The following is a 25,898-nucleotide window of genomic DNA, read 5'->3' on the forward strand; positions in this document are numbered from 1 at the left end:
ATGTGCTTTGGATAAGTCAGTTAACAAAATAGAAAAAATGCGTGCCCTTGAGAAACTTGCATTCTAGTTGGGGGTGGAGAGCATGGATAAATAATACAGATAAACAGAATTAGGAACTTATGTAGCATGTTCGAAGGTGATAAATGCCAAGTTTAGAAGAGTGAGGAACAGATAGCTGAGCTGCAAACTTAAAATGGTTGTCGGAAAGCTTACTGAGAACGCAAGTGATGACCGCATCTAAAAGGAAAAAAGGACGATCTCAGAGTCCATCTTCAGTTGCTTTTGCTTCCTTGTCTGATTCACATATTTATTTTTATTTTTTGAATAGAATTTTTTGTTTGTACTATTTGAGTAGTCATTAATGATTTCCATTATATTATTAATATTGAAAAGTGAATCTCTCTTAGAATAGTTCTTTTGGTCTTTTGTTTTTATCCTAAAATTTCCTGTTGTATTTATTTCCTTGTGTGTTTTGAATTCATCTATCAAAAGCACCATAAAATTAATTTTTACAAAAGTTTGTTTTGTCTTTCTCTCACAATTAAGTGGGATTAATATCAGATTTTATCATGTGAGGTTTCATTTTCACTTTAGGCCAACCTAGCATTGTTGCACCAAAAGGAAGTTAAAACATTTCTTACTAAAGTAAGTGTAATGTGAGCAAACCTAGATCAAACTGGAGATTGAAGAGTCCCAGTGGTGACGTTAAACATGGCTGTGGAAAAAACTTGGGCCCTCTAGTACAGACACCTGAAGTTAACATAATGAAGGATAGAAAATAAGTCAGATAAGATAGAAACAAACTTCATAGTAAAGCGTAGTTTTCCTCAAAAAAAAAAAAAAAAGACAAGCTATTTATAAAAAACTTGGCATTTTTCTTACAGGGTCAGGATGAAAATTTTTAGATTGACAGGTTTAGTTCAGGGAAATTTCATAAAAATATGTCACTCTAAAGTTTTCCATAATGATCTCTTATATTGGGAGTTTTTATTGTTTTTATAATTAATTTTTAAAGATATATTTCAATTATTTAATATTAAAATTAACTACCACTTCAGATATAAGGTTTAAAAGTCTTTAGAGCTGTGCTGTCAGACAGAGGAGAAGGGAGAAGAGCGGGAGCTGGAGAAGGTCCCCCTGAGCCTGGGTGTCTCAGCAGCCTCGTCAGTGGGCAGCACAGACCTCAGAGTGGCCAGGCTCAGTCCAAGATCACCAAGACTTTCTAGTGTAAAAGCAACAGAGAGGGCAGAGGGGAAGACACATACTGCTTTTCTCTCTACTTCCTACTGCAGTTATTCTCAGCTCTCAGGCTTGCCTCCCGTGAGTCTGTGGGAGTAAAGAAGCACCACCATTGATGCCCTCTTGACCTAGTCGAGACCGTCTTTTAAATTGTGGGCTGCTGACATGATATTAAACATTGGTCTTTAAAAGTATGTATCATTCCCTTTGAGTGGACAATGTAATATAATACCATTTCCAAAAAAATAGGCATTAATTGATAGCAGGTCCTCAAATAACTTCATTGTATTCAATGTTGTTTTGTTATAATGTTGATGGGATCCCTAGCAACTTAACTCTTGTTTATTAACCTACGGAAAAATTGGTTTCATTATACATCATTTCACCTAAGCTCTCAGAATCTATTGATAACATTGAGGACTCACTGTACTTCTCTGAAGGATCAAGAGTAAAGTTAGAAGACACAGTGAAAGTTTTAATTACATCACAGAGTTATTAGGGGGTAAACTGATCCATGAGGAAGCATTGAAAATCCTTCCCACTCAGAGACAATCCAGGTGACACCAGTTTGGGTAAATTACAATGCAGAGTTAAAAACTTGGTATCAGGCCTAAGTTTCAATTCCAGGTACCGTGCCATCCCTAACTCCCAGTAAATGAAATAACACACATAAAGGGCTTAGCCCAATGCCTGGAACATAATACTCAATAAAGTGTAGTTTTAGTGAGAAAGGAGAAGATTTGCACAACCTTAAATAGTTCTTCAAACTTCTTTTGAGTAAGTGCATTTCATGCTAGAGCTTTTTGTGGTAACAGGATCAACAAACCATGGGAAGCACCATTGCTTGGGCATATTGGCTGGAATGAAAAGATACAGTAATTATGATCATACAATTCAGAGGGATTTTATTTAATTCCCATCTCCTTGCCTTCAGCCATGCTGTATGTTCATGTTTTATTCTGCTTTCCCTTCCTAAAAGTTTTCCAAATCTTGCTTTCCTTAAAGATCCAGCTTTAAGTGTGCCACTTCCTTGAAACCTGCACCTCACTAGTTTACTGTAATCTCTGCTGGTGCCAGCCCCCACATTGTATTCCATATTTGCACTCATTTGGCACGTCGACACTTCCCCTGGGCTGTTCCCCAAACAGTTCCCTGAAGGACCCACTCTCTCACTCCTTTTGTGCTGCCCGGAAAGTCGAATTACAGGGCTGGCACGAGATCCTAAATAAATTCCTTTTGAATTAAATCTCTTATTTGAAATTTCCAATACCTCTACTCCCCTCCTACATATCTCCTCAATTAAAAAAAGTCTCCTGAAACGATTCACAAGTTTTAACACCTCGTCCTAAACTGACCTTTTCAAATTATTTACATGCTTTGTAGTTTTCCAGTGTGTAGTACAAAACAGTGTTTATATTAAAAATGACACATTTAATTATTGAACGTTTGCTCCAAGTGCTCTGGTGGTAGCCAACTGCATTGTTCCACTGAAGAGTTAAAGTGGCTAAAGGTTTTATGCTTTGCCTCAAATAATAAACTTAGTGGTGGAGTTAGAAATAGAAGAGAGGGTGGCCTCCCATGCCAGTCTGGTGGCCTTAAGCAACCAGGAAGGTGAAGTTGGTGCCTCAGTGAACTCACTTAGTTTACTGGAAGTGCATATTTTCCATTCAGTGCCAAATTCAGTAAGTCATGGAGCAAATGTTTATTTTGCTATGCTTTGAAAAGTTGCTTTGCTGCTTGTAAGTTTTCTTGGTGGAAGAATTCCAAAATATGGCTTAATCTATGCTTGCAGCATTGAACTGGAAACAAGATTTGTTCTGTGATTTAGTTCTGTCACTTATGGGCCACACTGTTGGGACGGTGTGTGGAACCAACAAGAGCAATGCCTGGCATCTGAATGGTTGTGCCTCTCACAGAGGCAACAAGCAACATACCCATGTTATAAAGTTTTGATTTTCTAACATCGGTAGGCAGGCATCCAAACTTGCAGAATGACCAAGTAAGTGTCTTATCTTGGAAACTATAGTCACTTGTTTCTAGAATTATGGTAACAGATAATACATGAGATCACCTCATGGACTTTGTGATAACTTGACAAAGAGCACCTTTGTGCCTTCCTATAGGTGCTGTGGTTTAACTCTTTATAAACTCCTTCAGGTCAGAGAGGAGCTTTGTCATTAGCAATAGGGCTATGTGTTGTTATCTGCAGGTAGAGTAAATGCATTTGAGACTTTGTGTTTGTTAAGTAATAATAACAATCTTATTAGAGATTTGAGTTATTACAGAAAAAACCACTAAAGGGTTTATGTCTTAAAAAAATATCTCTTTAGCTGGACAAATAGTCCATGTGGCTACACAGTAGACAAAGCAAAAGCAAGATCTTTTTGACAGCTTAAATCAGGAAGCTAACTTCATAAGTGACACCATTACTTGACCTGAACCATTTTAAATCTTTTCTGTTTTCATAATACAAATTTGGGTTGCTTTCAAAACCAACAGACTATCTTGCTGTTAACTCACAACCTAAACAACTTTATTAGACTTCTATTTTTTATAAAATCATGCTGATTCTTGAACTCACTAGACGTATACTAGCTTTATAAGTCTTCAGAGATTTTTCCGCCCCCTCAAAGCAACACTGTTCAATGTAGTTTCAAATATGATTACACTTCTTCCCCAGCTGGTGTGGCTCAGTGGACTGAGTGCCAGCCTGCTGGATCAGTTCCCAGTCGGGGCACATGCCTGAGTTACAGGCCAGGTCCCCGGTTGGGGGCATGCAAGAGGCAACTCATCAATGTACCTCTAGCATATATGGATGTTTCTCTCCCTCTCTTTCTCCTCCCTTCCCTTTGCACTATAAAAGTAAATAAATAAAATCTTAAATAAAGTATTTTTAAAAACCTGATTACACTTCTTAGTATTATCATTTTGAGCAGTCAACAGGATTCGTTTGGGGTTTGTAATGTGTTCATTAGGAACCATATGGACCATTTAAGTAAAACATCTGTGATTCCCTTAAGTTGTACACTGAAATAAAGTGATACATGAAGATTTTATTTGTTCCGATAGCAGAAGCTTTAATGATCTTCTGCACTGGTTACTTTAGTATGGACTTGTTGTCTGCTCTTCTTGAGGACCTTCCACTGCCCTCTCCTCCTTTCTTCTGCCTGCTGCCTGGCTTCCTATTTGTCTTTTAAAAACTCACATAGAAGTCAAGTCTTATAAGGAGTTTTCTCTGCGTGGCCCCAATCACTTTTCAGTGTATTTCCTCTGAGCTCCTGCAATATGATTTCTTTCCTTATGGCGACATCTATATACTATAATATCATTGTTTTTGTTTTTCTCTCACTGACTTGCTAGCCTCCTGCAGACAGGTATTATGTGTTTTATCTTTGTTCCAAACTCTAATAATGCCTGTGCTCAGTAAATGTTGAATGAATGAGCAGACCTATGAATGGATAAATCATTAAATGAATGCTAAGAATAATGAAAGGTTCACTGTATCTTACCAACTTGTTTACTTACATTGGTGTATCCTAAATTTAAATGACTCTCTACCACTACCATCACCCCACCCCACCCCCACATACACACATGCTCTGGGGGGAAAACAAGAAGGACATGAAGGCCCATTTTGCCATTCTTGTAGTCGTCGGCAGCCGTCCGTCTCGAGAGGCGATGGTGTAGCTTCTTAAGTCTATCTACACCGCCGAGAATGGCTGTGCAGTCCAACTCGGGAGTGACACGGTATCTGTCTCCTCCCGTGTTGAATCGACATCTTGCGATGACGCTGGAGTGTCCTCTCCAGTGAAGCTGAAGCTACAGAGCCTGGGCAGGGTGATATGGAGGGTCTGCTGTTCCCCATGCAGCAGACACCCCCTCTCTTCGCAGCTGAAGGGTCCAAGGGAAAGACGGAGTCAATACAGCTTGGCTTCAGGTGCGCCGCAGGAGTTGCCGGTGTTGACCACAACGTCAAACCGCCTTAGGGACTCTGGCTCCGGATTTTCTGTCGGGGTTTACTCCCTTAGCCTTTCCCCTGAAGAGGTATGCCGCAAGGCAGCGGAGGTTTTTTGGAGTCAGAGTTTTCCTTCTCTGATGTGCCCTGACTGGAAGATCGAACCAGCGACACTTAGCTCGCAGGCCGACGCTCAAGCCACTGAGCCAAACCAGCCATTCTTGTAGTAAACTGATAATAATGACACTACTTCCAGAATGGTTTATCCCATGTTCTCAGTACTTAGCACTTGCATTATCACCATGTATCTTAGGTAAATCTAAAAGGACAGGATTCACTGGGAAGTAAATTTTCTCTTTAAATTCCTAGAGTACTGTATAAAAGCTGTGAGTGATGTAAGGCAAAAAAATGTGGAAAAAATAAAACAAGACTTCTGTGGTTAAATATAGTATAGATGAGGAAAAATGGTAATCAACCTAAAATAGGAAAAGTCTGGATTTAAAATATTTAATTTTCTCTGACTTAAGAAATTGATGCAGACTGTTGTATTTTAAGATCGAAATTATGTATACAGATGTATGTAGAAGGTTTTGGTACTACATTATGGGTTAGAACTAGTTATGAAATTCATGTCCTTTATGGACAAATATAGTTGGAGTTTAGTAGAGATTCTCTTTCTTTTCTAACATATACAATTGTGATATATATAGCAAGAAGTTTAAAAATTGCTATTCAAAACCTATTTCTTAATTTCACCCCACCACTATGAGCCAGGCTAAATTAAAAAACACTTTGGAAAAAGAAAAAAATAATAATAATAAAATAAAATAAAAAAATAAAAAACACTTTGGGAAGAAGGCAGAATTCTTCTCTTCCCATCACTTGCCATATTTGGATTCACCATTATTTTAATGTTGTATAGAAGGTAGTATTGTTTGTTTTCTCATAAATATATTTTAGAAGACTGACCTTATCTTTGAGGACACCATAGATCAAAATTTGATTCTTAACTTTATAGGCTCAAAATCTCAAATTTGACAAGGTTCCAGAAAGCTGATTCACTACTCAAGTATTCATGAAGTTTTAATTTACAATGATATTTGTGTTTCGGGATTTGGGCCAGTTGTCTACAAAAAGTAAATTCATAGATTTAACCTTCTTTGTGACAGCCCCAAAAGGAGACAAAATATCTGCAACTATGTTATGTTCTGCAACTATAGAAAAAATAATCAAACTTTAGTTCTAGAAATGACTCATATAATCCAATCTACAGCCCATCTTGATTTTGCAGATGGGACACGGGGACCATGAGTTTTCAGCACTATTCAGTGACAGAGCTGAGACAGGAATCCAGGTCTCAGAATCTATGTACTTTTCACAATGTCTGCTGCCTCCCTGATTTTGGAGTGGGGTGGGCGGTCAGAAATTGGACCTGAAGATAGTCCAGATTTTTTAGTGACCATAAAATTAAACCAAAAAAATGCTCAAAAGGAATGTTTTCATTAAGCTAAATTCATCTGTTAAAGCACCTTTGTCTCTACTTTGTGTGGACAGGGATTACTAAATTGCTAAGTTTAAAAATGGAGCCCTGGCTGCTGTGGCTCAGTGGATTGAGTGTCGGCCTGCAAACCAAATGTCGCTGGTTCAATTCCCAGTGAGAGCACATGACTAGATTGCATGTCAGGTCCCCAGTTGAGGGCCAGTGAGAGGCAACCACACAGTGATGTTTCTCTCCCTCTCTTTCTCCTTTCCCCTCTCTCTAAAAAGAAATAAATAAATAAAATTGTTTATTAAAAAATGGAAAGTGACATCAAGAAATAAAGCATCTAGGTCATTTGTCAGTAATGAAGAGTCTCTGTCAGATTTTTGACTCTCAGTGGCTACTAAAGAGTCATTTGCCATTGGTTTTCTAAACGGTTTGTTTTTAAAGAAAAAAATGTTAAATTTATTTTAACTATTTACATTGTAGATCAATGTGTATTTAATTAGAAAGCCCTTTGAATTTTCTGATAAATCTGAGTTTTGCTGTTACTTTCATCAGTAATACATTTACAAGTCATATTTTAGGTTATTTCTGATAAGATTTCAATAGAGAGCCTCTCATCATTTATTCATTTAAAGGTAGTTATTAAGTCACTTACCACATTAGGTCCTGAGGGTACAATGGCAAACCAAACAGGAATGGTCCCAAACAGAACACAGAAAATCACAGATGCTGCTTCTACTATGGAAGGTAGTTTTTAATAAAACATTGTTAAAAATTGTGATGTTATACAGGACAGCAGTACAGGGTATAAAAGTATAAACAGAAGAAAATCATCTAACTTGTGGGATTCATGAGGAAGTGAGCTCAGAAGGCTGAGTAAGTGGACCCAGGCCTAAGAGGGACAACCCATTTGTTCTGCAGGTGTCTTCCAGACAGAGGGAGCAGGGTGTGAGGACGTGGCACTTAGAACTGTATCTGGCCAACCTGCCTGTGTAATATACATTCGTGGAATGATTTTTTATATGAATATGCCAAGGCCTTGAGGTGAGAGGCTTGAAATTAGACAAATTAGACTGGTCTAACTGGGTGTGGAGAGTACAGGAGGTTTGGTGACAGTGAGCTTGAAAAAGTTGATGAATCCTGATCTTGCAGAGGCTTCTAAGACGTGTTAGAGTCGGGGCTTTTATCATAGTGGTAAGCATTAAAAGGTTATAAGCAGTGAAGTGACATCTTCTATTATGGAGAGGTATTGGCGGAGAGGAGGCGGAAAGAAAGAATGGGGGCAAGTTGATGCAGAGATTCTTGCATTGGTGAAGGTGTGAGATCATGGTAACTGTGACCATCATATTAGCAGTGGATTTGGAGAGCAGTCCAAGGGTTCAAGAGATATTTTGGAGGTAAATTTTGTTTGGACTTGGTGAGGGATTGGATTGGGTGGCAAGGAGGAGGGGGAAGGGGTGCCAGTCTCCTGACTTTGATGTATTGATGATCCACGGAACACAGCCATGGGTGCTCTCCATCTCCACTAGCGGTCCCACCCACACTTGGCCACTACCCTGAACTAATTCAGTTCTCCAGTATGAGGGAAGCCCAAACCACTGCACTTCCCACCACTTCATACCCAGGTATCCCAGCCTGATAAGGAGAATTGTGTACTCAAGGAAATTAATGAACATCTCTGAAGGAAGTCTCACAGGAGGCAGGGTGATAGTATGTGCCTCATAGGATTGTTGCAGGGTCTGAACAACGGTGTCTGCAAAGTCCTTAAATGCAGTGCACAGCACACTCGGAAGTGCAACAAGGTAGAGATTACCTTTTGTGTGTGTGTGCTGGTTCTTGTATCTTACACTTCTGGGAATCCTAACTTTGTCTGAATTGATACTACAATAAATATGTTTTTAACAGCTCTTATTTTATCAAGATTTTGTAGAGGAAAACCCAATCACAGAACTTATTAAAGATATGTACCTATTGTCAATTAAGCAGTAACTCCTCTTGAAACACCAAGAGGTGCCTCTTCCCTCAAGTGTAGCTACATTTAGAAGAATGCTAAGTACACCACTGACTTCAGCTTTCACACATTAAAGATTTAATAAAAGACAAAAGACTCAATTACTAATATCTCAAGCTTATTAATTTCACACATATGCATACAATATGTGTGGAAGAGGAAGCAGATGTAAGTGTACATGATGTCTTGGGGAAAGCATAGGCAAGCACAGATAAATCTTTTACCCTGTTCAGTTGTTTCTTAAAATAATGGCCTGCTCTCCCTTCATGTCCCTACTTTGTTATTATTGACAAATCATATAAAGGACTACAGTCATCCTTTTGTCATGTGGGAGAATACACAGATCCACTATTTTTCACTTATAACATCTAAATAAGTATTACTAGGTGGTTTCTATGTTTCCTTGCATTTTTAAAATTATTTTTTTCACAGAATATGGGATTTTTTTCTTTGTCTTAAGACAGAGTTTTATTCTAAAAATTACAGTACAGGTTGGAATAATCTTGTAAAACATTTATTCTTTTCTAAGGGTGGTAAAATTTAAAGTCAAAGTGCAAACGACTACATGAAAGATCTGTAAAAGGAAACCAAAGTTTGGCACATGGGACTTGGTTTCTTAATTATAGCAACTATTCTTTTTAGACATAGCTGTTGCCTCATATACTTAAAAAAAAAAAAAACACAATAAAATAGTAATATGTGCTGTGCTTTTACGTACGCTTCCAGGTGCTTTACACACACACACACACACACACACACACACACATACACACCAGAGTTAAGCTTTTATTGCCTTTGCCATAACATGCCTATCATCCCCTCCCACTATAGGAGGTTTTGGTCCAACTTAGCCTGTAAAAAGCTGTGACTACATACCCTCATACTCTTGCTGAGCCATGGGTGCACCTGCCAAAAAGAGCACCCCAACTTAAGTCTTCCAGAATTTCTGTGAAGATGCAGTAAGGAAATGGCATAGCAGGGACAACTAGACCCATTTCTTAAGAATAAGCCCTTAAGGTTTTTCTTTCCCTTATTTTTTTAGGCCTCAGGTAGTACATATTTGCTGGGTTTTTTAGTGTCTTTTTCTTTTCTTTCTTTCATGTTTGTTTGTTTGTTTGTTTGTTTTGAACTTCCTATCACTCATCCACTCAACAAATATTTATGAAGAACTAGCCATTTGCATAGCACTGTGCTAGACTATGGCAGTGAAGAAGTCCAGTTATCTTGTTTTAAGAAGTTCACAGGCTGTGTGGTTTAATGTAGGAGACCAACTAGAAAAGTAGCAGTTAGGATAGAACACAGTGATTGTTGTAAAAGAGGGTACACAGGATGTGGGACGCAGAGTGTTGGGGTAAATAGCTCAGTATGGGGTGGTGAGGTAACCAAAGAAGCATCTCAGTGTCCTGGAGGAGCAGATACTTCCCTAATTGGTACGGCCAGCCAGGCTAGCGGGGAGGTTGGGCAGGAGTGGGAACAGCAAACTCTCGGGGCAAAACTGAAAGAAAGTCCTGTGGATTGAGGAACTGAAAGTGCCTGGTGGTTTGATGTGCCTGGAGTGTGAACTCAGAGGCACAGAGGGAGAACAAATAAGGACCAAACCACAACAGCTTTATTAGTCAAATTACAAATTTGTATTCTCTACTCAGAAGGTATTGGAAACTTTCTGAACCATTAAATTGTCCCCACCACCACCATTTTTGACATGATGTCATACCTTTCTCGGAACACAGCCTTGTGGCAGGCCACCTCAACTAGTAGGAATGTGCTGTACAAAGAAAGAAATCAACCAGGATAAGGATGAAACTAACTTTGCTTTAATCCTTTTTGTAATAAAAATAGTATCGCCTTATATTTATAGAGCAGATTTACAGCTTACAAATATATCTCTTACAGTGATTTTATTTGTACCTCATAGTAATCCATTGAGGTAACTGACATTGATATTCCCATTGTACAGATGAAAAAGCTGAGGTTCATATAAAGTATAGCTCAATATAACTAACTATACTAATTAGTATATAATATACTTATTCTACTAATACTACTTATTCGGGATTCAGTACCAATAGATATCTGACTTTAAATCCCATTTTTTACTAGAGTGTGGTTATAAACACTGAAGAAAATTAACTTTAGGACTAGACTAAAATCCTTATTTAGATTTTTGTTGTATTATCAATCACAAGAGTTGAACATTCTACTTCCTTAAAGAGTAGATGACATTGAATAATGTTCTTGTACTCCAAATATAAAAGAATGCAGTACCCATTTGCTGATTTTTATATTTTTTGATCTAATGAAAAGAAATGCTCTTTATAAAAAAGAGAAATGACTGACTTGAGGTTGTGGTAATTAAAAGAGGCACTACAAAAAAAATTATCTTTTACTACCAGTATAATGTATATAAAAATTGTGTTCTGGTCCTGGCCAGGTGGCTGAGTTGGTTTGAGTGTCGTTCTGTACACGAAAAGGTTGTGGGATCGAATCTCGGTCAGGGCACATACCTAGTTTGAAGGTTCCATACCTGGTCGGGGTGCATATGGGAGGCAACTGATTGATCTATCTCTCTTACACTGATGTCTCTCTCTCTCTCTCTCTCCCCCTCCGTCCCCCCCATTCTCCCTCCCTCCCTCTCTCTAAAATCAATAAAAAGATATCCTCGGGTAAGGATTTTTTAAAAATTATTTTCTGAAAAATTAGCTACAGAATAAATACATAAAACTAAATCTTATTTTGCCTTTAACCTTCATCAGGTGAGGGAATATATACTCACATATGAAACTTGTGTGCTACCACAAAGTTGAAATTTTCTGTTGCAAAAGAAGTTTGAGAGTGTGGATATACATCGTAGCATACATTCTAGGCCACAGGACTTAATTTTACTTATATGCCTTATATTTTCCATTATAGTGTAAGCTCTTTGAAGCAGATACCACATCTTTTATATAATTTTATGAATCACAGAACTTCTTATGTAGTAGACACTCAAAAACTTTTAAAAGAATAGTACACAACATTATTTTGCTAAAGAGGGAGAAAATATTTGAAAGAACGTCAGCAAGTTTAGGGAAGGCCAGTCACTGGACCCCTCTTCCACGTTACTGACTCTTCCCTTCAGGCAGTGGTCCTGGGTTCAGGAAGCAGAGGAACTCCTGCTGGAGGTCCAAGCGTTGAACCACACGAGTTGGCATGAAAAACTCTGGGGAAAAGGGCTAAGCCTGTTCTTGTGCTGCCTGCATGGAACCTACAGTACACTACTTGGTGGAAACTCAGTTTTATGTATTAACTCATTGAGTCAATCAAAATAGTTTGAAGAGAATTTAAATTGCAGACCATATTTATGTGAAGAGGTCTGCTCAGGACTTGGGTTTTTATTAGGGTACCCTTGATAGCTCTCCTGTATCTAATAGTTCCTGAAAGCTGGGCTCTTGAGGAGCCTTATCTGGCCCTACTAAATAAATTGCCATGTAATTCTCTGTCATTGATGCTCAAGGGAACAGGGTGGTGTTAATAAAAATGCTGAGATAACAAGGCTACCCCAAAAATCCCAAGCAAACCGGGACTGTCCCAGGCAAACCAAGACCTGAGGTTACCCAGCTGCTGCCCAACTATACATCCAACCTTCAGCTCTTATTCCAAAAACATGCTTACATATGAAAATGTGTCCTTACATAATTAACGGGTTGGGAAAAATAAACCCTCTCTAGAAATTGTAATTTTAAGAAAGTTCACATCCAAGAGAGAGTGGTTATTTCTGAGTGTTATGATTTGGTATAAGTTTTGGGGTTCTTTTTTGGCTCCTCTGTATTCTTCTTCCTCTTCTGAAATAAATATTAACAATGAACCTGGGCTGTTTAAAGTTTTTGCTTTTTAAGATTAAATTATTTGTACATTTTTAAAAGTTTTTAATGAATCGAGTATTCCATAGACATCTCTGGAAAAATCCTAGTGTCCTTATATCACTAATTAGAAAATTGCAGCAAACGATAGTAAATGACTTGTCCCAACTAAATAGCGTTTTAATCATCAGAGAAAGAGTACTTGAAAAATAATAAATAATATTTTGACTATATATTCTCATTAATAGCTACAATTATTATTGGTTTTTGTTTAGATGCTGTATTATCTAAAATCTATAGATGTAAAATTTCCCAGAAATATACCTCAAGTTTTTATCTGCTAGCGTAAATGTTCCAGAATTTGCCAGTTTTTCCAGTCATAAAGAGAAACCTCTTTCTATCTTCTCAGTGTATGATTTATACTTGTGTGTTTCAGAACAGCAAAGCATAGGATGTTGAGTTCCACATTTCTTTAAACACTACAAGGACTATATCATTATTTTAGAATTGACTCATCTAGGAATGTTTCTAAAACAAGGCCATTAGATCATCTTTGGTATTTGATTAACCATGTTATGATGAAATGAATCATTTCTTAAAAGTTTACTAGATTTCTTTTCATTTTAAAAGCAACATAAAAGATATAGAAGCCCAATAGTTATGTGTCTGGCTGACCATCTGTCTGCCTTCTGCAACTTGTGGATAGGAATATGTCAGTAATACAAAAAGTTGACATTATCCAAAAGCAATCTTGGTGTCAGACAGGACATGACATTGACAGGAAGGTACAACCACATTGATCCAGCATTGCAGAAAATATGAAATGTGCAGTGCTTATTCAGTAACTTCACATTGAATGCCTGATTCAGTTTGTAGTTTAAAGGAATTGAACTCTGTCCTATATAGTCTTTTGTTCAGAATAAAAACTTTTTGTGATGAACTCACAATGCAATATATAGATGATGTAGTATAAAATTGTACACTTGAGCCCTGGCTGGGTGGCAAAGTTTGTTGGAGTGTTATCCCTTATACCAAAAGGTTGCAGGTTCAGTCCCTGGTCAGGTCACGTGCCTGCTTCTCTTTCTCTCTCTCTCTAAAAATCAATAAACCTATTCTCAGATGAGGATTTTTTTTTAATTCTACATTTGGAACATATAATGTTATTAACCAATGTCACACCAATACACTTTTTTAATTTATTTTATTTTATTTTTGTTCAATTACAGTTGTCCCAATTTTTCCCCCATTGCTCTCTCCTGCCCCACCCACCCCTGCTCCCACAGTCAATCCCCACCCTGTTGTCCATGTCCATGGGTCCTTTATACTTGTTCCTTGACTAGATCCTTTCCCTTCTTTCTCCCGTTATCCCCCTCCCCTCTGGTCATGACAATCTGTTCCTTATTTCCATGTCACTAGTTCTATTTTGCTCGTTTGTTTGTTTTGTTCATTAGGTTCCACTTATAGGTGAGATCATATGGTATTTGTCTTTCACCGCTTGGCTTATTTCACTAAGCATAATACTCTCAAATTCTATCCATGCTGTCACGAAGGGTAGGAATTCTTGCTTTCTTTTGCATAGTGTTCCATTCTGTAAATGTACCATATTTTTTTGATCCACTTATTTACAGATGGACACTTAGGCTGTTTCCAGCACTTGGCTATTGTAAACAGCGCTGCTATGAACATAGGGGTGCATAAGTTCTTTTGAATTGGTGTTTCAGGATTCTTAGGGTATAATCCTAGTAGTGGAGTTGCTGGTTCAAAAGGCAGTTCCGTTTTTAGTTTTTTGAGGAGATTCCATACAGTTTTCCACAGTGGCTGCACCCGTCTGCATTCCCACCAACAGTACAGTAGGGTTCCCGTTTCTCCACATCCTCGCCAGCACTTGTTGCTTGTTGATTTGTTGATGATGGCCATTCTGACCGGTGTAAGGTGGTATCTCATTGTAATTTTAATGTCCATGTCTCTGATACAATGCATTTAATTAGAAAAGAAAAGAATAGTAATGAATGAAGTGCGTGGGGTAGAAGAATGAAAACACTCCCATCAACCGTTGACATATAGTTACCAAACGGGCTGATCTGTCATGGGTCGGATATTTGTTGACAGCACTATGTATTACCCATTTCAGTCTGTTCTCACCACTCTCTCTTTTGTTTTTGTGTTTTTTCCAAAGACATCAGTTATAGCTGAGATAAACAAATGCCTCTTTTTCCCTCTTGATGTCTGTTTTTGATGAGATACACCTCCTCGTTCCTCTGGAATAGAATTTTGTTTTTCTTAATCTGATAGTTGTGGCTGTCCTCTTATCTGACCTGCCTGACCAGTAGGCTGTTCCTTGTTTACATCACTGGTTCCTCTTCCTGTTCATAGTCTCCAGCTGTGTTTAATCCTGAACACTCAGCTTTTTTCTCTCCAGTGTAACCTTACAACCCCCCATGGCTTTAGCTTTTACCACTGCACAGCTCTTTCCACGCTTATGTGTCCAACCTGATCTCAGTCTACTATTTATGATAATCTTACATATTTTCACTTCAACATGTATGAAATTTAATTTCCACAGCAAAATGATTCCTTTAACGTATTTTTATTGGCTCTGGGTCATCCAATTTTTCCTTTTCATCGTCATTGACACTATTCTTTGGTCACCTTTCACTGTTCAAACAATTAAGCTTAATCCATAAAGTAGTTAACAGATACCTGAATGCTAAATTTTTAAAGCCTTTTTTTCAAAAAGGTAATATAAAGGATGCTGACACAACTATATTTGAAAGTACTTATATAGTTAAGAATGGTTTTTACATTTTTAGATGTTAGAAAAATAAGAAAATAATGTTTAGTGACATGTGAAAATTGTAAGAAATTGAAATTTCAGCATAATTTCAACAGAGACCATATGTCTTGCTAAATCTAAAATAATTTACTGACTCTTTTCAGAAAAACTTTGCTAACCCTTGGCTTAAAAGGTTAGTGTTCAATAAATTAAAACAACAAATTCAAATCCCAGTTTATTCTTAAGCTTTCACTGGTGAGAAGCCACCACAATCAAAATACAGAACATTTTTATCACCCCCAAGAGATTTCCCAGCTCCCCTGTAGAACACCCTTCCCTCTGCTCCCAGAGTCAGTGACCACTGACTTGCATCTGCCACTATATGTTAATTTGTATTTCCTAGAAATTTGCATCAGTAGAATCATATAATAAGTACTCTTTTATATCTGGCTTTTTTAACCCAGGATACTGATTCATTTTTTTATTCATTCATGCTGTTGTGTTTATCACATTTTATCCTTTTTGTTGTTATGTGGGGTTTTTTTTACCTCTGTTGAAATATAATTAACAAAACCATAAAATATTTAGGGTGCATATTGTGATACTTGATATAAGTATACAGATTGGCAGTGTGCTAATTGATCCATGACCACATGACTGGACACTTTGAAAACATTTTACTTGGCTTCCGCTCAAGATGGCAGCATAGGTGAACACAGCTCACCTCCTTGCACAACCACATCAAAATTACAACTGAGCTATAGAACAACCATCACTCAGAACCATCAGAAATGGAGCTGAATGGAAGTCCTACAACTATAGAATTAAAGTGAAAAACCACATTGAGACTTGTAGGAGGGGCAGAAATGCAGAACAGGCTGGTCCCACACCCACCCATGCACTAGAAGCCATCAAAATCGACAAGTTCAAAAACTGTTTTGAGCAGTGGAAAAAACATCTCAATAGTTGTATTGCATAAAATGGAGAGTGCTTTGAAGGTGACTGAAGTTTAAACATATAAGAATAAATACACATTTTTTAATAAATACATTCATTTTTAGGGGAATATCTGTCATACAGTTAAATCTAAGGAACAAAATAAACAAATGAGCAGAACAGAAACAGAATCATAGAGAACATACTGATGGTTGCCAGATAGGAGGGGGTTGGGGGGTTGGGTGTAAAATGGGAAGGGATTAAGAAGTACAAATAGGTAGCTGCAGAATAGTCATGGGGATGTGATGTACAGCATAGAAGATGGAGTAGTCAAAGAACTTATATGCATGGCCCGTGGACATGAACACTGGTGTGGGGACTGCCTGAGGGAGTGGGGAGAGGGTACTGGGTGGAGGAGAACAAGGGGAAAATTTGGGAGAACTGTACTAGTATAAATAATAAAATATAATTTAAAAAACCCTTTGCTGTAAGATAAAACTAAAAGTGAACTTCTGAATAGTCTTTTCTGCGTAGAAAAACCACACCAAAGGGCATGAAACAACCCACTTTACTTTCTCTTTGTTGTTGTAGTTGCTATTAATTATTTCAATCTACAGACTTCCACTGTTTTCAATTGCCTGTTACAGAGGTTTCTCAGAATAAATTTTAAAAATGACTTTAAATTATTATTTTTATAAAAAATGCTTATAACGAGATTTAAATAAATAATCATGGTACACTTAGTACATACATAATTTTAACTTAAAGTATTTTTTTTACATTCAAAGCTTATTTCAACTGTATTCTATTCTCCACTTTTTATCAAAACCTTAAAAATTATTCTCAGATTCCCAAACTCTTCTACTTCATTTAGTTCACCTTAGTACTGTCCCACAATCTTAATACCCAACTTGATTTGTACTTCTGAAACTTTTCTAACCTAGCAAATTTCAGGGAGTTGGTTGGATCAGGAATTAGTGTTCTTATAACTTAAAAACAAACAAACAAAATACACCTTAATTTTCAGTTTCTTCTGTCTTATCAGAAACAGTCTTGCTCCCTAACAAGTAGTGTCATGAGTGCTGAGGTCTCCAGGATTTGAAACTTAGAAACATGAAGAACCTTGAGAATCTTGGAGATCAAGCAGAGTAGAACAAAGAGGGGCTGAAGAAACAGTGACAAAGAGATGAGATTGTTGGGGCATGACCTAGTAATTGTCTTTTTATTCGTGAGCATTTATTATGAAGAAGACTGACCAAATGTTTCTTGTGTTTGTAAGTGGCATATGTTCTTAAATTGCAGATAGAAGGCCTGATTATATAAAAGAAAAAATATCTTGTTTATATTCTCAATATTTATGATAAAAACTTATATAACTGTTGTTTCTAGGGATTACATTACTTAAAGTAGACATTCTACCTAATCTCAAACCTTGAAAGAGAAGACCCGCTCCTCAGATATTTTAGTTATAGACATTTCTGAAGCCAACTGAACTTTTCTTGACTCTACTAGTTCTGAAAAATGTACTTTAAATTAATAAGAAATTTTAGAAGAACTATCTATAATCTTTGGTGAGCACTAGGTAATTCCCTACCCATACAAGTATTTTTCAAAGCATTGTGTAATAATTGTTTTCAGATTTCTAAGTATTTCAGTTGTGCTGACTAGCCAATGGCTATCAAAATGGACTCACTTGCTTCTTTCTCTGTATATGTAAAGCACACTGTAATTTTTGTTATAAATAAAAACATTAACAAAAGCAACTTAAAGTGTGAAAAATAAGAACAGTTAAAAAATATGAAACAATAAAAATTGAAATTCCTACTTTTCTCACACCTGCAAAAAATGTATAAATGCAGAAATATTGCATTTGTCTTTTCAATCCTGTCATTGGCATGAAACCCATTGTCTATGCTGCTAAGTCACTGGTGATGCAAAGTAGCAGTAGGTCACCAGCCCAGGAGCAGCGGGAAGCCAGAAGCAGAGATCACAGAGATTGTGCCAAGCGGGGAGCCAGAGCAGAAAGTTGTGATACCTTTTAGGAGAAAAAGCCACAGAAAAGGTTGGCAGCAGTATGGAAACCCAGCCCCAGCAGAGAAGCAGACCCAGCCAGGAAGTCAGCTGGGGGATCTGCACCAAGCGAGCCCCCTACTAGAGGGGCACTGACCCAGAAGAGCAGAGACCCAGCCTGGAGTGGACACTTCATTCTCAGGCAAGTGTCTTGGCACATGTAACATGTGAAACAAAAAAAGACTAAGCGCAAGCAAAATTTCATTGAGCAACTACTGAATTTCCCAACTATAGTGAGAGCATTAAGAGAGCTAAAACCAACACATGCCTCAGACCCAGATTTGTTCCCTCACCATCCTACTCTCTCCCACTAGTGAAATTTAAAAACTGTAATCTCTTAACAAATATTTCTTAAGCTCCTCCTGTGTGCCAGGGAGACCATGCCATAAACTGAAAAATACAATGGTGTACTGGACATAATCTCTTCTTTCTAGGAGAGTACAGATTAGTGGAAGATATTTACTTTGTAATCACCAATTTGTAAATTTTAAGCTGAAGAAATTCTAACTTTAATGAAGCTTATATTCCTGTTAAGTTCCTTCTGCTGCATTGTTTTATCACTTTCTTAGGCTACCTGAAAGAGAGGTGGTTTTGGTTAGGCCACTTGTATGACCCCACCGCCTATTTTTTAATTGTTTTTCATAACAGAATTAACATATACTGGAAGATTTTGAAATTGTACATTTTCCCTATGTCTCCCAAAACATTATTCCTGTTATTTTAATACTTTATGTTTCAAAGTTTTAAAAATATAGAAAAGAAAAAGAAAACAATAATAAATGTTCATGTGTCCATATTCCCAATATATACGGTTGATCATTACCAATATACTGACATATTTGCCTGAAGTTTTCATTTGTCTTGTTAAATCACTTATTTTGGAGGAAAAATTATAATTATTTATTGTGAAGAATTGAAACAATAAAAGAATAAATATTAAAAATGTTGAAAATCATTTCAAACTTTCTCCATAAGTAATCCTCATTAATGTTAGGTGCCCATAATAGAAACAATGATGGCCAGGAATTTGCCAAATTTGAAAAGCTTACAGATCCCCAAGAAAAGAAAAATACACCTCAACATATCATAGTCAGACTCTTGAAAACACTAAATAGGAAATGATGAGGGCAGCTTGGGAAGGTGAAGAGAACTTTGTATACAAGGCAATAATGATAAAAACGAACACTGTTCTCATCAGAGATTCTGAAAACCAGAACACAATGGAATGACCTTTTTTTTTTTTTTTTAAAGATTTAATTTAGTTATTTTGAGAGAGGGGAAGGTAGGGAGAAAAAGAGGGAGAGGAACATTAGTATGAGAGAGAAACACCCATCAGTTAGTTGCCTCTCAGATCCCCAATCATGGACCAGGCCTGCAACCCAGGTATGTGCCCTGACCGGGAATCAGACTGGCAACCTTTTGTTTTGTGGGATGATGCCCAACCAACTGAGCCATGCCAGCCAGGGCTGGTATGACATCTGTAAAGATCCCAACAGACAAACAAAAAGAACCTATCCAGTGAAATGGTGTAATAATAATAATGATGATGGTGGAATAAAGACATTTCCATGCAGACAAAGCTGAAAGAATTTATTTCCAACAAATCTGAACTACAGCAAATGCTAAAAAGAGGTTTCTCAGTCTGAAAGAAAAGGGAAATATGTGAGAGAAATCTAATTCTATAGGAAAAACACCAGAAAGAGCAAATAAGCCATTAAATATAACAGATCATTTTAAAAATCATTCCTACTTTATACAACGTATGTCACCAAGCATATTTAAAGGTCATTAACTTTTAAAGTAAAAATAATAACATTAAGTGAACATCATTTCAAACATCTTTCTAGACGCACTAAATATGATTGGATGCCTAAATGTATTAATTTTTAAATATGTGACCATATTATAGTTACTATAATACACAAAACTTAATTTTATTTTACTTATATTTGTCACACAAAACTAAAATGGAGAAGAAATAATTGTTTGATTTCAAAAAATGCTTCTATATCACAAAAAATATTCTAGTCACCACAGAAAAGACAAATGGTCTCTCATAAATTAAGAAAGGAAATTATAAATGCATTAAAGTATTAGAATTACTGGTTTTTATCACCTATGTATTTTAGTTTTATAGTACGATTCACTACATGCTAAAAAAGATGATAGTCATTGGTACTCAGATCTCCTCCCATCTTCAATCTTCCTGACTTTAGGAATGTTTTTAGTTGATATTATGCCTTGTACATTGTCCAGATACTTAACATTTACATTTGACTCTAACTATAATTCCCATAATGTTTTTCAATATTGGTTCTGTATATAAATGCATAGTCCTTTTAAATGATCCTTTTGCCATCTTCATTACTGAATTTATCTTTTCTTCTGTATGGGCAACTCATCTCTTTATTGGTTATATTTTATTATCATGTAGTTGGGAGAGGGGTTCCCCAAAAAGCCCCATGGAAACTGAATTCCAAGCATTTCTTTTATGTTTGATAATTTTACAGGCTATATTGGCTAGGTATAATATTCTTAGACCACTTTTCCCCTCAAAACTTAATAGCTATTGCTCCATTATCTTTTAAGTACTGAAGGTTGATGTAAAGAAGTCTAAAGCTGTCCTAAAATTTACCACTTATTAGGAGATTGGGGTGTTAGCAAATCTATATCAAAATTTCCGTGGTCTGTGGTATTATACTTGTACTTTCAATCTGCAGATTTAGTTCTTACTATGTTTTTCAGGAAGCTTTTCTTGTATTAATATTATATCTTTTTATTCATCTTAAGTTACATTTATTGGATTCCCTATTTCAAGTAAACCAATTAGCAACCTCGAGTATTTTTGTTACTATTAGCTTCTTTAATTCCCTTAATCTCTCTGTCTTTTTCATCTTAATTCACTGGAATTATATTAGCAAAATCTCTTTCTTTTTTTTCAAATTCTCTGAGTCATGACATGCCTCTCCCATAGTCAGTTCCAGCTATTGATAGCACAGTTTTTCTTTACCGTCACGGCATGCAGTGAGATATGTGGTGTCGGTAAGACCAAGCCCTGTTGCCTGTAGACCTCTAGCTGTTTATTCCTCAAACATTTAGGTCCTGGCACCACTATAAAATTTAATACCTAGACTGATGCAATTATTTGTGTTATTAGCAGGCGAGGTACTATCACCTGCATATTTTAATCATATATCATCGGTCAAAACTTTGCCAGAATCTAAAATAATTACTAGAAACAGAGGCCATGTGGAGTTAGTATGTCAGGTAACTCAGGGTTTCTGAGAGCTCTTGTTATATGGGTGTGTTAATGTTCACTGCTGGAGAATGCAGTGCGATGTCTGTCATACCAGCTCCAACTGGCTGTGGGTGCAGGATAGCATTCAGAATGCAGGAGAAAAAATCATGCACTAATCTTTCACTTTATTTAGAGACAAGTAAAATTAAAGGAATGGGCCTGGGCAGCTATTAAGTGGGTTTATTTAATGCATTTAGTATGTTCACCACTTTTCTGCAACCTGAAAGAATTATGGGATGGGAGAGTCAGGGACAAAGGGGATTTCTGATTAAGACATCTTATGTGCAGTTATGGTTTGAATATCTGGGTTTTGCCCTCTTCTGAGATCTTTTTACAAAACCTACAAAGCTTATCTGCTTCTAATTGAGGGCTGTATCTTAGTCCTCAGAGGGGACATTTGGGTTTCAGATGCGTTCTTCAAATCACCATTGCCATTTGACAAATGTGAAGCCCTGAGACTTTTCCTTCTGAGACATGCAGCTTCATCAACTACCTATTCTACCGCTCCTTGGTTGAATTTGTCAAATGGCAATGGTGATTCTCTGTTACCTCATATAGTACTGATAGAAATTATTGTGTCTATTATTTATTTATTTTTTATTGACTTTATTGGGGTGGCTGATAGAAATTATTGAGATAATCAACCAAAATCTCCTATACTTGTTTTGCTCCTTGAAAGTGTTAAAAACATTTAACTTGTTGTGCCTCTCTAAATATTTGTTAATAAGTTTAAATTCCTGAATCAAAAGAAATACAACATTGGCATAGTGGAGTGTTCAATCTAGACACATATAACTAAAGACTTCTGAAAGCAGTTTTCATCATTGAAGTAGAGATCCCACTAAATAATCAAAATAGCAGTGCACAGTAAGAGTTCCCTTCTCTGTAAGCCTTCACAAGGTAAATAGGAAGAACAGATGGATTATATATGTCCTGCTTCTATAATTAACCTATTATTTTGTAGGCTATTGCTGTCTTTGTGAGCAACTTGAGGAGAGCCAAACATTTCATCCTTGCATGTCAGTGTCTGGCAGTGCACATAGTGGGTGGTCAGCATATTTGAGTGAATAATTGACATTATATATTATCTCTTAAATTTTTTTTACAGACCAGCATACAAGGGAGAACTTGAGATTTAACATGTAGTGTTTGGAATAGGGACTTGTTTTTACTCTGAGGTCAGAAACCTCCACAGCTGAGCACTTTGGATAATGAAGGTTCCTTTTTTACATTTGTCCAGCTGGGGCCAGGCACAGGCAAATGTCGTGCAATCTGCTTTTAAACACTCTTTTCTTTCCATATTAACAGTGTGTATGTTTCCTGGGGCACAGCTAAAAGATTCAAAGTATTTGCTGTATGTGTAAATAGGCTTTTAAGAAAAATAAAATAGAAGTTTTCACATGCAAGTTATTTTCAGCAGTCAGCTCCGTTCCCGAAGCACAAATGCTAGATATGAAAGCAAACCAGAGAGAATGTGCTGTTTTAACAAATGGGTCCTTGGAAGTGGGTTTTAAAGCATGGTTTTTGTTTTTTGATCTACCTCTCACCCTATCACTTCATACCACTTAGAGAAATCCTGAAACAAATCAGTTATATTCTCACAATTTTCAAGGCTGACAGTGTAATCTTTTTCCTGTTTTGTCTGTTGCTGTGGCCAATGTAATTAGGTCATACTCATGTGAAAAATTACTTGTACAAGAAAAAATTTTGGATGTGTATGTGTGTTTCCAGGAAGATTTGTTTCTGCTAATGTTCACAGCATCATTTGCACATGAAAATGATTCATTTCTACATAATTACAATATTAACGTTGTTTCAAAAAAAAACTAATTCAAAAGGAAGTAAATTTGTTACTAATTTCATATCATTTGTTGTTAGAGTAATTACATTTTAAAATATTTTAGCAGCTAAACCACTGATTTTAAAACATATTTGTTAATTAAGTAGACTGGATGCCAACCTGAAAAGGAGTCATTCCAGCAGAAAGGAGAGAAAAGCCTAATTTTTGAGAGTATTCCAGAAACGACAACAGAAATAAACTGCTAGCAGTGTACTTTGCAGACTGTCCTCTAATTTCATTTTATATTAAAAGTTGGCTGTAATTTTTGTGAATTTTCTATTTTTTTTCTATTTATACCAGCAGATATAATGTTCAAGCTCACAAATATATGATTTACTTTATTGCTACTACACTCCTAGAAATGTTAGGAACCATGAGAGAGAGACAACTCCACATTGTGAGGATACTAATTTGTGCTCTATGAAAAATATTGACATTAACTCTTTTTCTTCTTTAATAAGTTGAGTGCCTTGCTTTTACTTTTGTGGATTAACTTAAGAATTTTAGTAACTCAGGCAATTCTTATTTACTCCCAAAACTTAAACACCAGGATTAACAGACACAAGAGGCACAATTTAACATGTTTTATTGGCTGAATGTAAAGGTCAAAATTAACAAGCCATATAGAAGCACCATTAGAAGTATACAGTAGATCCCTTGTAGAAATCATGAAGGAAAGCAGTGTAGGCACTGTTGGAAGCACAAATACAAGATCTGAATTACTATCTATCTATGATGGAAGCAGAGCAATTGTTACGAATTTGACTAGACTGCAAAGTAATTTAAAGGGCCAGAAGATCTTTAAGAATGCACAAGGTAGCTTTATTGTTCTTACATAACATTTACTGAGAAGCGAGCCATTATAAATATTAAGTAATGCACAAAATTCCTGAGTCTCTACCCAGTGATTCTATTTCCAAATGAGATGAGTAGGTGAGGTATATAAACAAAATGAGAAGGCTTAATTAATGCTGTCCTTCCAGAGGCCTACAAGGTCATTGGAGCTAACTTCAACCATTGTGCTAAGGAAAAAAATGAGAGTAAGTGAGATCCTGGGAAAGACAGTAATTTTCTGGAAGGCAAGAGGTTTACTTTCTAAAACAATGTACACAGCTAATGAGATGTTAATAGGGCTATATTTTTTGAAATCCTCACCCAAGAACATGTTTACTGGTTTTAGAGAGAGGGAGAGCGAGAGAGAGAGAGAGAGAGATCGGTTGCCTCCCGTACGCACTCCAGCCAGGGTTCAATCTAGATGTGTGCCCTGACTGGGAATTGAACCCACAACCTTTTGGTGTACAGGATGACACTCCAACCAACTGAGACACCTGACACCTGGCCAGGGCCAGAGTTACTTATGATTTAACCAAGAAAAAAACATGATTTGCTAATGAGAGAGCAGTTTTCCCAAATCACATGGAATAATGCTTTCATGACACTTAGAAATTTACAGTGGCCTCTTGCTAGACTTCTATCATTGTTCTGTAATCCTAGCTTTGCGTAGAATTTGGAAAACATTTGTAGAAAGTCACTATGCTTACAAACATGTTTATTCTTCAGCTGTGGTAGCAAGACTTCTTTTAACTTGGTAGTTTTCTTTTCTTTTGCAGGGACTTTATGTTTTTGTGGTCTATTTCATTCTACACAACCAGACTTGTTGCCCCATGAAAGCCACCTACACTGTGGAAATGAATGGGCACCCGGGACCCAGCACAGCCTTCTTCACACCAGGGAGTGGAATGCCTTCTGCTGGAGGGGAAATCAGCAAGTCCACCCAGAATCTTATCAGTGCTATGGAGGAGGTGCCTGCCCTTGCCCTTGCTCTCTGTCCTTCTCTCTGTTTGTTTCTCTCCCATATATGGCCTTTCCATCTCAAAAAATGTACACGTCAATGGTGCTCTGTGACTTTTAAATCCTTTTCCTACTGGCATTTTCTGATCTATGGTATTTCATACGCTGACTATGGTATCATGCCTGTTATCGAATTCATTTTCTTCCCTGCCCTGTGACCTATACTAACCAGCAGTTGGTACTAGGAGCTCAGACAAAGCATACTTTGTCATCTCGTTTTTGAAAATCTTCCAGATTTGACATGGCAGTGACTGACTCAGCTTCAGAAATGTTTTAGATACTGTTCTTCCTAAAAATACTTAGGCAACTCTCTTCATCTATCCCAATTCACTACTTCAATCCCAAAACACTCGTAAAAATAGGCTGAAACTCTTTTTAATTTAAATACCAGAAAATATTTTAGAACAAAAGCTTGGAAGAGTGCTTTAGCAGCACTACATAGAAAACTTATCCAGAATGTCCTTGGTAGAGTCTACCTCCCGTTACTCTCTGCACTCTGTTCACATCATAGCAGTTTCCTGTGTCTAAGTCACATTGCCACCAACCTGTTAGTAATACCGTCATAGCACTGGGATCGTTGCTCAGATTTTAAATCATACC

General features: G+C 36.9%; 1 protein-coding gene across 1 annotated transcript in view; it reads left to right on the forward strand.

Moving 5' to 3' along the window:
• Window positions 1-25,898, forward strand: part of ADGRV1 (adhesion G protein-coupled receptor V1) — a gene marked incomplete at its 5' end in the record, with an annotated part of 466,202 nt that overhangs the window by 432,491 nt on the left and 7,813 nt on the right. The window contains one exon of the mRNA XM_090278998.1: window positions 25,058-25,249. Coding sequence (XP_090135124.1) covers window positions 25,058-25,249 — 192 coding nt within the window. The remainder of the gene's footprint in view (window positions 1-25,057; window positions 25,250-25,898) is intronic.

This window comes from Furipterus horrens, unplaced genomic scaffold, assembly GCF_987537825.1.
Source record: "Furipterus horrens unplaced genomic scaffold, mFurHor1.1.pri manual_scaffold_5, whole genome shotgun sequence".
NCBI lineage: Eukaryota > Metazoa > Chordata > Mammalia > Chiroptera > Furipteridae > Furipterus > Furipterus horrens.